Source organism: Lycorma delicatula, chromosome 12 (genome assembly GCF_047948215.1).
Source record: "Lycorma delicatula isolate Av1 chromosome 12, ASM4794821v1, whole genome shotgun sequence".
In the NCBI taxonomy this organism is placed as follows: domain Eukaryota; kingdom Metazoa; phylum Arthropoda; class Insecta; order Hemiptera; family Fulgoridae; genus Lycorma; species Lycorma delicatula.
Window position 1 is genome coordinate 66,371,208 of NC_134466.1, and position 13,735 is coordinate 66,384,942.

The 13,735-nt window shown below is 27.9% G+C and overlaps 1 protein-coding gene across 7 annotated transcripts in view; it reads right to left on the reverse strand.

Moving 5' to 3' along the window:
* The window catches only part of heph (polypyrimidine tract-binding protein 1 heph), a 974,461-nt gene that overhangs the window by 26,832 nt on the left and 933,894 nt on the right, over nucleotides 1-13,735 (reverse strand). For 6 of the 7 annotated variants that reach the window (XM_075379895.1, XM_075379893.1, XM_075379896.1 and 3 more), the window contains 2 exons: nucleotides 8,061-8,322; nucleotides 6,292-6,402 (listed from right to left, as the gene is read on the reverse strand). In XM_075379895.1, the coding sequence (XP_075236010.1) occupies nucleotides 6,292-6,402; nucleotides 8,061-8,322 (373 nt within the window). The remainder of the gene's footprint in view (nucleotides 1-6,291; nucleotides 6,403-8,060; nucleotides 8,323-13,735) is intronic. The other variant, XM_075379892.1, reaches the window with a different exon arrangement.

Genomic DNA, 13,735 nt, shown 5'->3' on the forward strand with positions numbered 1-13,735 from the left:
AAGGCTTCCAAAAAAAAAAAACATCAATTAGCTTTGAAAAATAAATACGAACAATGTATATACATATATATATAGCTATAAAATAGAATTTCACAAATTCAGTTCCAGGTGCTAATGAACATTTCTATCTCACTAAGCAATAAACTACATTTTCTGATTTGTGCTGATTAGAAGTGTGATTCAAGAGCTATTCAGTTTTGATAAAGTGTTATATTGAGCAAAAATCTACACTCACCATTCACATATGAAAAGTGGCATTTCAGTCTTACAAATGCAGACTGCATCAGATGCAATTATTTAATCAAATCTAGTTTTTTTTTTCAACAAAATGAAAGTCTTGAATCAGTAGAATATATTTTGTAAATTTAGGCAAAACAATTTTTTGGTTTCAAATAATATTATAATTGAAAATTAAGAAAAATGCAAGTATACTGGTCACAAACCTTGTTAGAGACAAACCCACAAAAGTCAAGAAAATATATTAAGGATTAACAAGTAATTTCATCGGAAATTATTGTTTAAAATTTCACAGATAGACAGTTAAAATTAGTTTCTTTGCTATGTATCAGCCATCATGTGAGAGGAAATGAAAAATAATTATACTTATGGGTAGCTTGTTAACTATGAGGTATTCTGAAATAAATGTACAATAATACTGCTGCTAATACAGACAACATCTAGCATTTTGTTGATACTGATAGTCAGTTACAAATCATGAAAAAATATCATATTTTTTCATATTTCTTTACAAGTTGAATATAAATTGGAAATTACAGTACTGTCTCAATTTTTGTGGTGAAAAAAGTATAAAACAACAGAAATTAATCACAATAGTACCCATTATTGTTAAATCAACACAACAAGTGTTATTTTCAGCCATCTTTCTTTTTTGTTTTTTCATCACTGTCACTACTTTCAATACTATGACTGGAGACAAGTGATAATCTGTGATAATCTCACAAAAAAATGAAATTATGTTCAACTGAGTAGAAATATTCGATGTCTATGTTCTATAAACAGTTCTCTGAATTACAACAGTAATACTGACTTTTTCTCAAGAACAATACAATTAATATGAAAAGCATATTACAAAATGTTAAATATGTTTAGAAAGGACCATGACAATTAAAAATACTAACAAAAGCCATCACAATATGTTGATTTTTTTCATTCCAAGGACACTTTTTAATACATATGCAGCTTGACTGAACACTTTAAATGTACCTTTGAACTAAGATGGCAAAAATTACAATTTATCTTCCAATTTTCTTCATTTAATTACAAGACATTTACATATGACTTAAATTTCTTTCTATAATTTTTTTTTATTCTCTTACAATAAATTTTATAAAAACCATTAAAGTGTTTAAAGTATTAATCATTAACAAGCAAAATTAAAATCTATTGCATCTTGCATTGATCAAGATTATTAAGTAGGTTGTCCAGAAAGTAAGAACCTTTTACACATCGCATGCACACATCTTCAGTCACAACAATGGGTCAAGGCCAGTTAGTCTCAGTTGTTGTTCTGCTAGCACTACACAAAATTTCATAGCTGTAATGTGACACAGTGATTTTCATGTGTTTATAATGTCTAAAAAAAACTGAAAATCCTGCCGACTGTAAGGTACAATCGGCAGCATGTTTTTGAATATGCAAGAAGTTTATCCTGTGTAAATTCACTGTAAAATTATTCGCTGTAAATGGTAAGAGTATAATGAATGAAGGAAATGTTGTCATTTATTTATGGCAAGGTGAACATCTGTTCATGGCAGGCAATACTCAGAACGCCTTACTCTCATTATTGAACAGCTGAAAGAGCTGTTTTTGATAATTTGGTGTACAGTCCAGATCTTGCTCCAAGCAGTTTCCACCTGTTTACAAATTTGAAGGGAGTTTCTTGGAGGGAACTGCTATAAAAATGAGAACAATGTCAAGTCAGCTGTTTGTGAGTGGCTTAATAGACTGGCGGCATACTTCTTTGATAACAACATTCAAAAAATAGTGCCACAATTCAATAAATGCTTGGACCTGATTATGTGGAAAAATAGCTTTAAAAATGTAAATTATGATCATTACATTAAAGTTAAAATTAATTTGTTATTAAAAAAAAAAAAAACTGTTTTTACTTTCTGTACAAGCTTCATGTGAATTAATAACACAAATATATCTACTTTTTTTAACTTCTTTGAATAAGTTTAATATTTCAGATATAATAGTATCTTCAAGGTCATTGGGTTAAAAAAAAATTCATGAAATGATGAATTATATATATAAAATTCATAAGCCAAACTATGGGGAATAATGCAATTGAAAAATGCAAATGTAACCTATTACGTCTTTTAGAAAACAAAATACCGTATTCTTATTCTTACTCTATTATATAAGGTACTACTCCTTTTTTTTAAACTAAATTCAAAAGCCTACTATGAGAAATTAAAAAATAAAATAATGCTTCAGACAAGTTAAATATAACAAAATGAAAAATAATGAAAGAACATTAATGCAATATCAAAACAGACATGTTCATAAATTTAATGTTTTAGTCTCCATGCTATTTTCTTTTGAAAAGTATTCATAAAGTTTTTTATCAAAATAAATAAATAAGAATTTATAAGAGTTTTCTTTCTCTAAGGCAAGATGGTAAACTTGTAATACTATCAACTTCATTCATTTGACTTAAATCTGTCTCTCAAACCATCCAATTTATTCAAAATATTTCCAGTATTATATCATTTCTGAACAAAACTCATATTTTTCCACTGTAGTTTCTTTAACAATGGCCTTATTTAAAAAAATATATAAACTTTTAAAAATTTATAAAGAAAAGAAATGTATTTTAAAATTTTAGTATATTTTAGTATATTCTTTTATATATTTTTTTTATCTGACATACATATTTAATCACAACTATATTTTGGCATAGTCTTTCAAATTCTGAAGTAGAATAATTATGTTCCAGTTCATCAAAATGTCAACTGCCAGTTTCTCGTAATAAAAGCTATAATGTTTGCAACAGAACCTCTAGTATTCATTATTTTCATATTTGTCTACTATTACAGGGGGGAAAAAAAAACATAACTATTCATATTCAGATAGATGACAAATTATGAAAGAGGATCAGTTAAAGAGAATTTACCGGAATATGTATGAATCTATGGAAAAGTAAATTTTTATTAAACAAAAATTATGTTATTATATAGTACTGTAAATATATATCTTTGTTTTATAACAATACACACTACTTTTATAGGAAAAGTGGATTAAAAGCTTCCTGGATATACTGATGAAAATATGGATAAAACATAAAAAAAATTACATAAAAAGATAATATGAACTCGTTGTGATGCATAAGCAGTGTCAGTTTTCTGAACATAATGGAAGCTTAAATTGGTATAGCTTAATTTGATATGACTGTAAACAACGATTTATGATTAAGCTTATTTAAACAGATAAAATACACATTTATTTAATCCACACAAAAAAGAAACAAATAGATTTTGCACATTAATCAGTTAATCTATATTTAATCTTTCATTACAATACAGTTATTTGTGCAAGATCATTTTATCTTTTATTAAACCACTATATAAATTACAGACTTAATAATTTCATACATTTTACAGTTAAATCTCTTACAAGATTAACTTAAATCAGTAATTTTTTTTTTAATCTACTTACACCTCGCATCATTAAGCATTAGTCTGAAAGATTACAAGATTTACAAACTTTAATAGATCTACAAACTTGTCATAAAAACAAGTTTGAAAGGTTTCATTCTACCTAACTGCAGTCACCTGAGATGCATTTTTTACAAAAAAATTTACTCTTTTTATCTGCTTATCTTCTATACAATTGCATAGTCTAAGAGATGCTTCATAATTCTGTTACAATGCTAGTGATAGTTCTGTAATTTACTTTGTTCATGGTGCAATTGTTTGTTTGCCGCATGGGCTTACATTTTTTTTAAACCAACACGTGCAATCTATACAGTAAATAGAAGGGGCATGAGGCTATTTGCAAAGGATTGTGTTGATTAAATGCTCCGGAATAATTGTATCAGATTTGTTTTTGTTTAAAATATTATTTTTTAAACTTTTTAATAAATTTAAATAAGAGCAATAATATATCTTTAATAAATTTATTGATCTGTGGGGATAAAAAGGAAAACATTGAAAAGGATCAGAACTGTGTTAAAAAATCACAACTCAAGAAACACCTAAATGTTCAGGATTTTGATGAATTTCGTTGTAAACGTTTCTGTTGTTATTCGTATGCTAAATTCATAAACGTTATTTAGTTATATTTGTGTAATAAACCAAATTCATTTCATTAATAAAGTACTGAGAAATTTCTTTTTGTTGGCTTCAAAAGTCCAATTTTTTAATTTTTTTGAAGTAAATTCCAACATTGCTGTCTTGATCCTAACAGTTCAGCTTGATTTTTTTGATAAATTTAAATCTCTAACCAAGGCATTTAATTCACCATGTGAAATACAATGTGGCTTATTGGAAGATAATTTAAAATCAAAATCATTGTCTTCTTCAGTACTGCGTGACTATTCATCGCTGCTTACAAAACATACATTCACAGCTGACTTAGGAACTGGCATAATTTCACTGTGAGGTACAAGCCTGCGTAGAGTGGGAGAAGAAAGGGCGATTATCAAAATAATAAAAAGAAGAAAATGCAGTTGCTTGGGACACTGGCTGAGATGTGACTGCCTGTTGGTGAAGGCATTGGAGGGATGTGTAACAAGGAGGAAAGCAAGAGGTCGGAGATGAATGAAAATGGTGACAATATAAAAAGGGAAGGAAGTTACTATAAAATGAAACGGATGGCACAGAATCGAACAGAATGGAGGGCGGCCATGTGAAAACCTGCCTTTGGGCAGAACACTAATTTCTTATTATTTCTTTATTTACTCTATGAAGTTAAATATTTATCAGACAGGTGATTTTTTTTAGTTTTAGTGATAAGTTTTAGCTTGTATAAAATAATTGATAATTATTTCATATATAAGCCTAGCAATGTGGGATTAAGGGGGGATGATATTAATTCATATCTAAAAAAAAATCATATGTTCTTCTTTCCTTTGTATCAATAAAATTGAAAACTTTAATTATGAGCTCTCTATTACAAATGCTCCTCTGTTAATAAACACAAATAAATTATCTAAAAAAAGTTTTAATGAAATACTCTCCAACAAACAATTAATAATATTGTATTTGTATTTTCAGAAAAAGAATGAAATTATATTTTTAATCTAATTACAATACGTTCATGCATGCACGCACACCACTGTTTATAGTAAAGTAAATGAATTCTACTGGTTGGTAAAGGGTAAATGAAACAGAAATAACCAATTTGCTGCTCTTTACTACAGAGTTAAAGTTAACAAAATTAATAAAAATTACACTTTTTTCCCTACATAAAAATTAAAATTCTGGGATATTTTACAATATCTCAGAATTTTATGTTAATTAATCTCTTTTGCATTTAAAATTTAGGATAAGACTGATTGATTTGTGTTTATTAGCCACAAAATATTTTAAAAAAATAAATGATAGAAAATATTATTTATTTTAGTAACTGTAGAATTATTTCATTAAACATGTATTATTATTATTTTTTTTTTTTTTTTTACCGGCACATTTAAATAATAGGGTGATCTTTGTTCCATTCCCTTGAAAGTTTATGTAAATAAATAAATATGTATTATATATATATATTTTTTTTTTTACACAGCACATTTAACAAGATAGATTAGTCAGTTCTTTTATGATACATAATTTTCTTTAAATTTTAAAAGGGAGATTTATTAGGTACATTTCAAATTTTAATATTTCAACAAACAGATATTTAACTAAACTATATCTACCTAGTTTCATTACATAAAAAAAGTAAAAGGTATATCTTTTATTTATATAACTAACATACACATAAGCTTTTGTTTTTGTATAACTTTACTTTAATAAAATTTTTTTATTGGTTCATGATTCTGTATAAATTTTTATACACTTGGTTAATACATAAAATGTACCATTATATTTCTTATGACCTAAGCAGTTTCACAACAAATGTAATGTCTCAAGAAGAATCCTGGAAATCAAAGTATAGATAAACAGTCTAAAACTGATGTTTTATTTAATAAAATGGTTCCAGTTGATCGCTATAGTAAAAAACAAGTAGATTGAAATTTTCACATCGCAGTGTTGTCATTTATAGTTGACAAATACCATACTGCTAAAAATTTAATTAAAAAAAAAAAAAACCAATTTGTTTTCTCACCTCCAACAGGGGAGCCAGTATATGGTGCAGCCAGAGGAGAACCAAGACCATGCAATGGAGTGAATGGTGATGCGAGGACACCTTGCCCACCTTTAATAACAAAACAATTAACTACAACATATAAGTTAAAAACCTGAAACTTTTTTTATACAAATAAATATACTATAGTATGGTCTAATTGAATGGTTTAGAGTTTGCAGTTGGATACTAACTAGTGCCACAGAATTCTGGATCAGGTAAGGTTGTTGTTCTTTTACAAACTTTGTACCTGTTCTCATGTGGAAATTTTATTAAAGAAAATGTTTGTTACATCATGTACCTAAACCAGCCAACACAGAATTAATTGTGGACTGAACAAACATCTACTTCCTGGAGGAGACGACATTGAGTCTTCCTCATACTGTGATTCCTCCAAAGTTAGATCATCCTTTCTCACCGACCATCCCTTTTCCTAAACGTTGTCCCTTTTTACCTAAAACTGTAGTGCCCGAGTCGATAAACTCTTCCTTGTTGAAAGGAACTATAAGACTGCTCTTATCTGATAGAAGGATCTCTGAACCAACTCAAGGACTCCCTTTTCTATGGTTATGATTGCTCAATAAACTTAGTGCTTAAGTGCTTATTAGGTAAAAGGAGAACCCACAATCACTGTTAAAATACAAAAAAAAAATCCCCTACAAAATTTTATCATCCAACATGTAAAAGCCTAGGTAAATGATTTTATCATATCTTGCATTGAGAAAGGATGATTACATTTTTTTTTCTCTTTGAAGCACATACAACAAAGCATACCAATTCAATAATGGTCCAAAATACACATGTAATAAAAATTATATAACTATTAAGCGATAATAATTGTTAAAAGTCAGTTAAAATTAGACACTATGTTCCTGACAGGACTACTGATTTATTCAGATGTTTTTTCTCTAATTACTTATATTGTACAGTATTTTAAACCAATTTACTTCTTACAGTAAACATTTCTTAATAAAAAATAAAATTTTCACTGTCTAATAAATATTTTTCAATAACTTTTTATGATAAAATCCATTGTTATGCTTTTTGTTTCTTATCTTACAAAACATATATTTATTTATCAATTTATTTTTTGGCTGATGAAAAAACGCTTGTAGCATATGAAGTTTGCCATGCCTGACCGGGATTAAAACCCAGGGACCTCTGGATGAAAGACTGAGGCATTACCACTCCACCATAGAAATTGGTATATTTTAAATCTTATAAAATGAACAAAAAAAGAAATTAACATACATTACAGAAGACAAGTAAAGTAATAAACACATGAGGTGTATTGATCATGAACTGGGTAACTGAAATGAAATAGGTTAACCAAATTATATTACGAGGTTAATTAACTTCGTAAAATAATATATAATTCTTAATATAGTCTATTTTGAATTTATTAAAGCACTATGATGTCTATAAGATATTACTGCCAGTACCATAATTTTTGCTTCATTACATCAAAATGATCAGAAGATAAAGAATTTCAAGAGAGTACGTTATTTGTATTTTTCATGTAGCATCTATTGGCAATATTTTAAATTATTTTCAAATTGTAATAATCAACTTAAAAATACAATGTAAGTTGAATTCTAAAAAGCAGATGCGTACATTATAGTGGCATGTAAGACTCATCAAAGAAGCTTTAAGTTGTCTGAATTCATAGCAAGTCTCAATCGTCAAAGTAAGCAATTTGGTTAATACATTAAAAAAATCAAAACAAAAAATTAAATAAAGAAAATGATTACCAGGTAAACGAGCATGTTCTCCATGTGAAAGACTACGACGAGCAGCCTGTAAAGCAGGAGTACCCCCGCCAGCAAGTAAAAGTTGCGGTAAAAGTTGATCTGATAAAGCAACTCCATCCAAACCAGTCTCACCATTTGGAAGCGATGGATTAGTATAATCACGCGATTTATCATTATTGTATTTAACATTCAAACTTGACAATTTTGAATACTCTATACGAAGTGTACAGCATGAATTATAAATGTTTTGTCCATCCAAAGACTGTAACATAAAAATTAACATTGGTTTTTTTAGAGTTAACATAAGTACATTCCTTTAATTAAAAAAAATATCTAATAAGGTCGTTCATAACCATCTCTATAAATAAATATTATTTTAATTTCTTATAATTCAAAAATAAAATAAAGCGTAAGGAAGAAGATAAGAAATGAAAGATAAACAAAAGAAATGAAATCAAAAGGAAGGGAAGTAAAAGAAAAAAGTATCTTTAGTTTAAAATATACAAAATGTTTGTTATTATAAAAGAAAATAAGTATCTTTAGTTTAAAATATACAAAATGTTTGTTATTAAAAAATAAAAAACAAAAAAATTGGTTTAATAAGGAGTTAAAATAATCAGTTACAAAATCATAGCTCTTTTACCAATTATGAAATAAACGTTAATAAAAATTACTGACAAAAATAGAAGATTATAATTATTAAAAAAATTGTGATAACAAATGAGAAAATAATCAAAAAGAAATATTTTGTTATTTCGTAAACAATAAGATGCATCTTTCATTCGAAGCAAAAATATATATGGGTTCTGCAGAAATTAGTACCCATTTTATTTATGAATCACATACTCTCTAACAATTTCTTCAGTTTCATGAAAAAGTAGAAATTAGTAAAATCCAAATCTGAACTGTGGATTAGATGATCAAACTCTTTCAATCTGAAAGTTCAAAGAATCGTAATGTTTGGCAGTGTAGGGCCACAATGAAAGTTTGATAACTAAACCTTGTTTTGAGAAACTAATCAGGTTATACAAATATAAATTCAGCATATAAGAGTAATATCCCATTACTTTAGGCTAAGTCACTTCTACATGCAAGTGCAATTATTACTTTATTCGTAAAATAATGTTCTGTAAGCTATCACTTGTCACGTGCCATGGCATGCTCATGGTGAGCAATTAAAATTTTGTTGAGTATTTATTATTGATTTTTAATAATGATAACATCATTTGTAATGCTTCACAACATTACTCAGTGAAATGAAGAAAAGTATTTCAGTCTATGTTATTGTGCTACTCTGCACAGTACAGTACAGTTTTATAGTTCATTTTTATAACAGTTTTATTCAGTGTTATTGTCGTTAATTTTATTACTCTATGTTTTTGTGCCAATCAGGTTTTAACAGTGAGTGATTCTGTTTGAAACATAAATTGGGAATACCCTTAAGTAGTTCAGAAAAAAAATAAACAGCAATGTATATATATATATATATATATATATATAAGCTTAAAACAAGAGAACCTTGAGACTGCAGCCAGAGTGCAACCTAGGAGTTAGCGAAAGAACAATTTTTAATATAATAAAGAAACACAATATTTATCGTAAACCTGTTAGCCCTAAAATTACTCAAAAGCATGTGAAAACAACTGAATGAAAAGTTGGACAATTTTACTACAACCGCTAACAGAAAAAAATTTATTCGTTTTATTTCAATTACATGCTTAAAACGCTTCCTACTTGGAAAAAATATTAAATTCCATTAATACCAATTCCGAATAGCTGATTTTTTTCTAGAAGTACATTGCATCATGTTTTAAAATTACTGAATTTTCGTTTCATGTCCAGAAAAAAATAATTCATTATTGATTGAATGCAAACATATTATTGCATGGTATAGGGAATCCTTAAGAGAGATTAAATGATTTCATGAAGAAGGTAAGATAATTTATTATCTAGATACAACTTGGGTTATTGCAGAGCAAATACAGTAAAACGTATGTAACAGAAATAGAAAGTATGAAATAGAGTGCAAAAAACACTTTTATTAAAGGTTTGTTAACTGGGGGTGAAAACCCCGGCTGGAAAAGGTAAACAATTAATAGTAACGCATGTTGGGAATGAAAATGAATTTTAAGAACAGTGATTCATGGGTACTGCAGATCGTCCCAAGAGTATCACAATGGAATGAATGGTGACAATTTTTTACAGTGATTTAAAAAAATTGTCGAAATTGTTGTTGAAGGATCATCTTTCATAGTAATGAATAATGATGCGCCTTACCATTGCCTGAAAAATGAAATAATTCCATACACTTCAATCTGAAAATCGGAAATTGCCAAATGATTAAAATTGTGCACACCAAAGACATGTTAAAAATAGAATTTTTAAAAATACTAAAATCAGTTAAAAAAAATATATATTCATTATCAAGCAGATAAAACCGCAAAATCAGAATATTGTGTCATGTTTTGTCTCCATTCATACAATTGTAATTTTAATCTGATAGAACTGATATGGGCATAAGTAGGCTACACTGAAAGTAAGAACACAATATTTAAGCTAGGTGATGTAAAAAATTTATTGAGAGAAGGTGTGAATAGAGTAGACTGAGTAGTAGAGTGTGAATAGAAGAAAAACAAGCATGGGAAACTGTGCGTGAAAATATTATTGAAAAAACAGGACTAAATTTGGGAAATGACGACAATAGTTCAACACAGACAGCAGCTTAGTGGATTGAAGAAATATTGAGCTTAGAAATATTTGTTCTGTTTTTTCCACCATTGGTGTATATAGTAACATCTTTAGATGTTACTATATAAACCAATGGTAGTTTGCCTTTGTAGTTATTATATGCCAATATTATTCAATTATTACGATTTAAGTAATCGCAGTTTAGATATTGATTATTTTAGGATGGAATGATCATCCTGTTTTGGTATAAATATAATTACCTTTGATATAATGATTTGGCATAAAATAACCCTGTATTGTATTAATAAAGTTAACTAGCTAAAACATAAACACTATTTAATACCTATTAAAAAAAATGATGTAATGTCAAGTACTAATGTGAAACTGTGGGTAATACTGCTTCTCTTCTAATTTTATTCTGAACTAAAACGACACGATTTATTTTAAACTTTCCTAACAGTAAAAAACTGAAGTACTCTATAATATTTATAATATAAATTAAAACTGAAAACAGGCAACTGTAATCTAAATTATTATCTATTTTTAAAAGAATAATACGCAGTATTAGATTAAATTTTTATGCTACAAACAACAAATTCAAAGTAAAGAGTATAATTTTAATGGCATAAGATATAAAGCAATACTGTATGAGTTTGGTTTAACATCTACTATGCCGGAAATGTTTTTAAATAAATTATTTTCTAATAACAACAAAGCAAAATAGCTGTTAATTAAGTAAGTAGCATCCTTAAAGCTGAACATGTCAACAGTCAATGATGATCAATGAACCAGTTCTGTAAATCAACGAAGTTAAGAACAGTGGCTGCAGCACACTGCACACTCTTACCTTAGATAATAACCGAAGAAATTAATTTCATGCAGAAAAAGAGTACATGGAAATGATTTCTGTTTCAAAGCGGAGCACATTTAATTCTTTATTCTGTGAAATCAATTTTCCAAAGGTTTCAGGTTGTATTATTAGTAGGCAAAAAACCATTATCCTAAAACAGAAACATTCTTTTTCTCTGTTACACACTACCTACTTTTTAGTATAATCATTCATTTATTTTCAAATCTATAGTATAAAATATTTATAGTTCACTGTTTTAAAGAAAAGATTAAAGAAAGTTCGACTTTTGGATCCAAAAAATCATTATCATCAATTTACTGGTGTCTGATCAAGTTTTGAATTTTTCATAACTGTAAAAATACAATGCTTTCAATCTACAGTGCGTTTTTTTGCTTCAATTTCACTAATTTACTTAAAAAACAAATGAATGAACACCGGAACCATGAAGAGTACAAATAATAATGAGGAAAAACATTACAGTAAATTTTATAACACAGAATAATAAAAAGTATAATTAAGCAAAGAAATTTTAATTTATAATAAAAATTAGTACAAAATGAAATAAAGAAAGAAAAACAGACATTTAAAAAGAGAAAATATTTTTATTAATAAAAAGCTAATTACGATTCTTTTATAATGTATTGTACTTATTTTAATACAACAAAACAGAAATTCTTTATATTTAATAAAATAAAATAATATAAAAAAGAGGAAATTTCTATGCAATAAAGAAACACTAATAAGTATTATATCCTAATTACTTTTTATTTGTTTAATTAGAGAATAAAATGAATTTTGTTAAGAATCAAGAATTATAAAAAGAATGAAACATAATGAAAATTATAATTTTGAAGAAATTATTAAAAAAAACTAAACAAAACGATGAAACAAAAACACAGAACAACGAGCAGATTTTAGGTATAAAGTAATAATGCGAAGTGGAAGTAAATGCTTCTATGTGTGTACGTGTGTGTTTTACATGTAACAATGAACAATAGTGAAAAAAGGGTTTAAATTAAAACAGAAAATGTACAAAGGGTAAAAGAATGGGTTTAAAGGTGGAACTAGAGTGTGAGAGAGAGAGAGAGAGAGCGAGAGAGAGAGAGATAGCTAGATATTCACTAACAGAAAAGTGTAAAAAGATGAAAAATGAGTTGTAAAAGGCGAGTTGAGGAAAAAGGAGAGGAGGTTGGAAATGAGCTAAAATAAGGCAAAAAAAGTCTCAGTTAAAGAAGAGAGGGGGAAGTAATCATATGAACTTAGCCGCCGGTGGGAAAAGGCTTCCTGTCCACAATGATGTCACAAAAGAATGGACTTCTACATGTAATTTTGTTAAAGAGAGCAAGAGAAACAGAACCATTTAGCTCTACCCAACCACTTATGCATTCTCATTCACATTTTCATCGCAAATATATTAAAAAAAAAATGAACAATTTATGTAAACTGTAATAAGTAAATAAAAACATTAGGGTTTCAACTCTTTCTCCCTATTATAATATAAACACCAAAGTAGAATGCCCTTTAAAAAAAATAAATAAATAATCCGACCTAAATCTAAACCAGCTTAAAGTATGGCCCCAAAATAAAAAATTGCTGATGAATTTGTTTTATATGATGATCAACAACAAAAATCAAAAAACAAATTTTGTTTGTTTCATGTTAAAATTATTTTTAAAGTAAAATAAATAAGATTACAAAATGAAAGAATTTTATTATCAAAAATCCTTTCAGGAATACATGACTACAGTGAATACAGGTACAATATAAAAAATATCACAGTACTAGACAGGGAAACAATTTTAAGAAAAATACATCTGTTCAGAAAATAACCAAACTACACAGATTATTGGTCCTTGTCTCCCCTTACTACTCTCCTCTCCTATTCACACACGTTTCCCAGTGTTCCACTTCACAAAGCAGTTCTGAACCTGGAAAGTTTCATTTGAAATGGCCTTTATGATCCATGACAAACTTGTTTAATGTAATCAATAGTCTCAAAACAGCGTCATTTCATCACTGATTTTAATTTCAGAAATAAGAAAAAATCACAAGGAGGTAGGTCTGGTGAGAAAGGAGAGCAGTCATCTGATTTTTGGCACAAAACTGAGTGTGCAGGTGTATAATCGTGGTGAAGGAA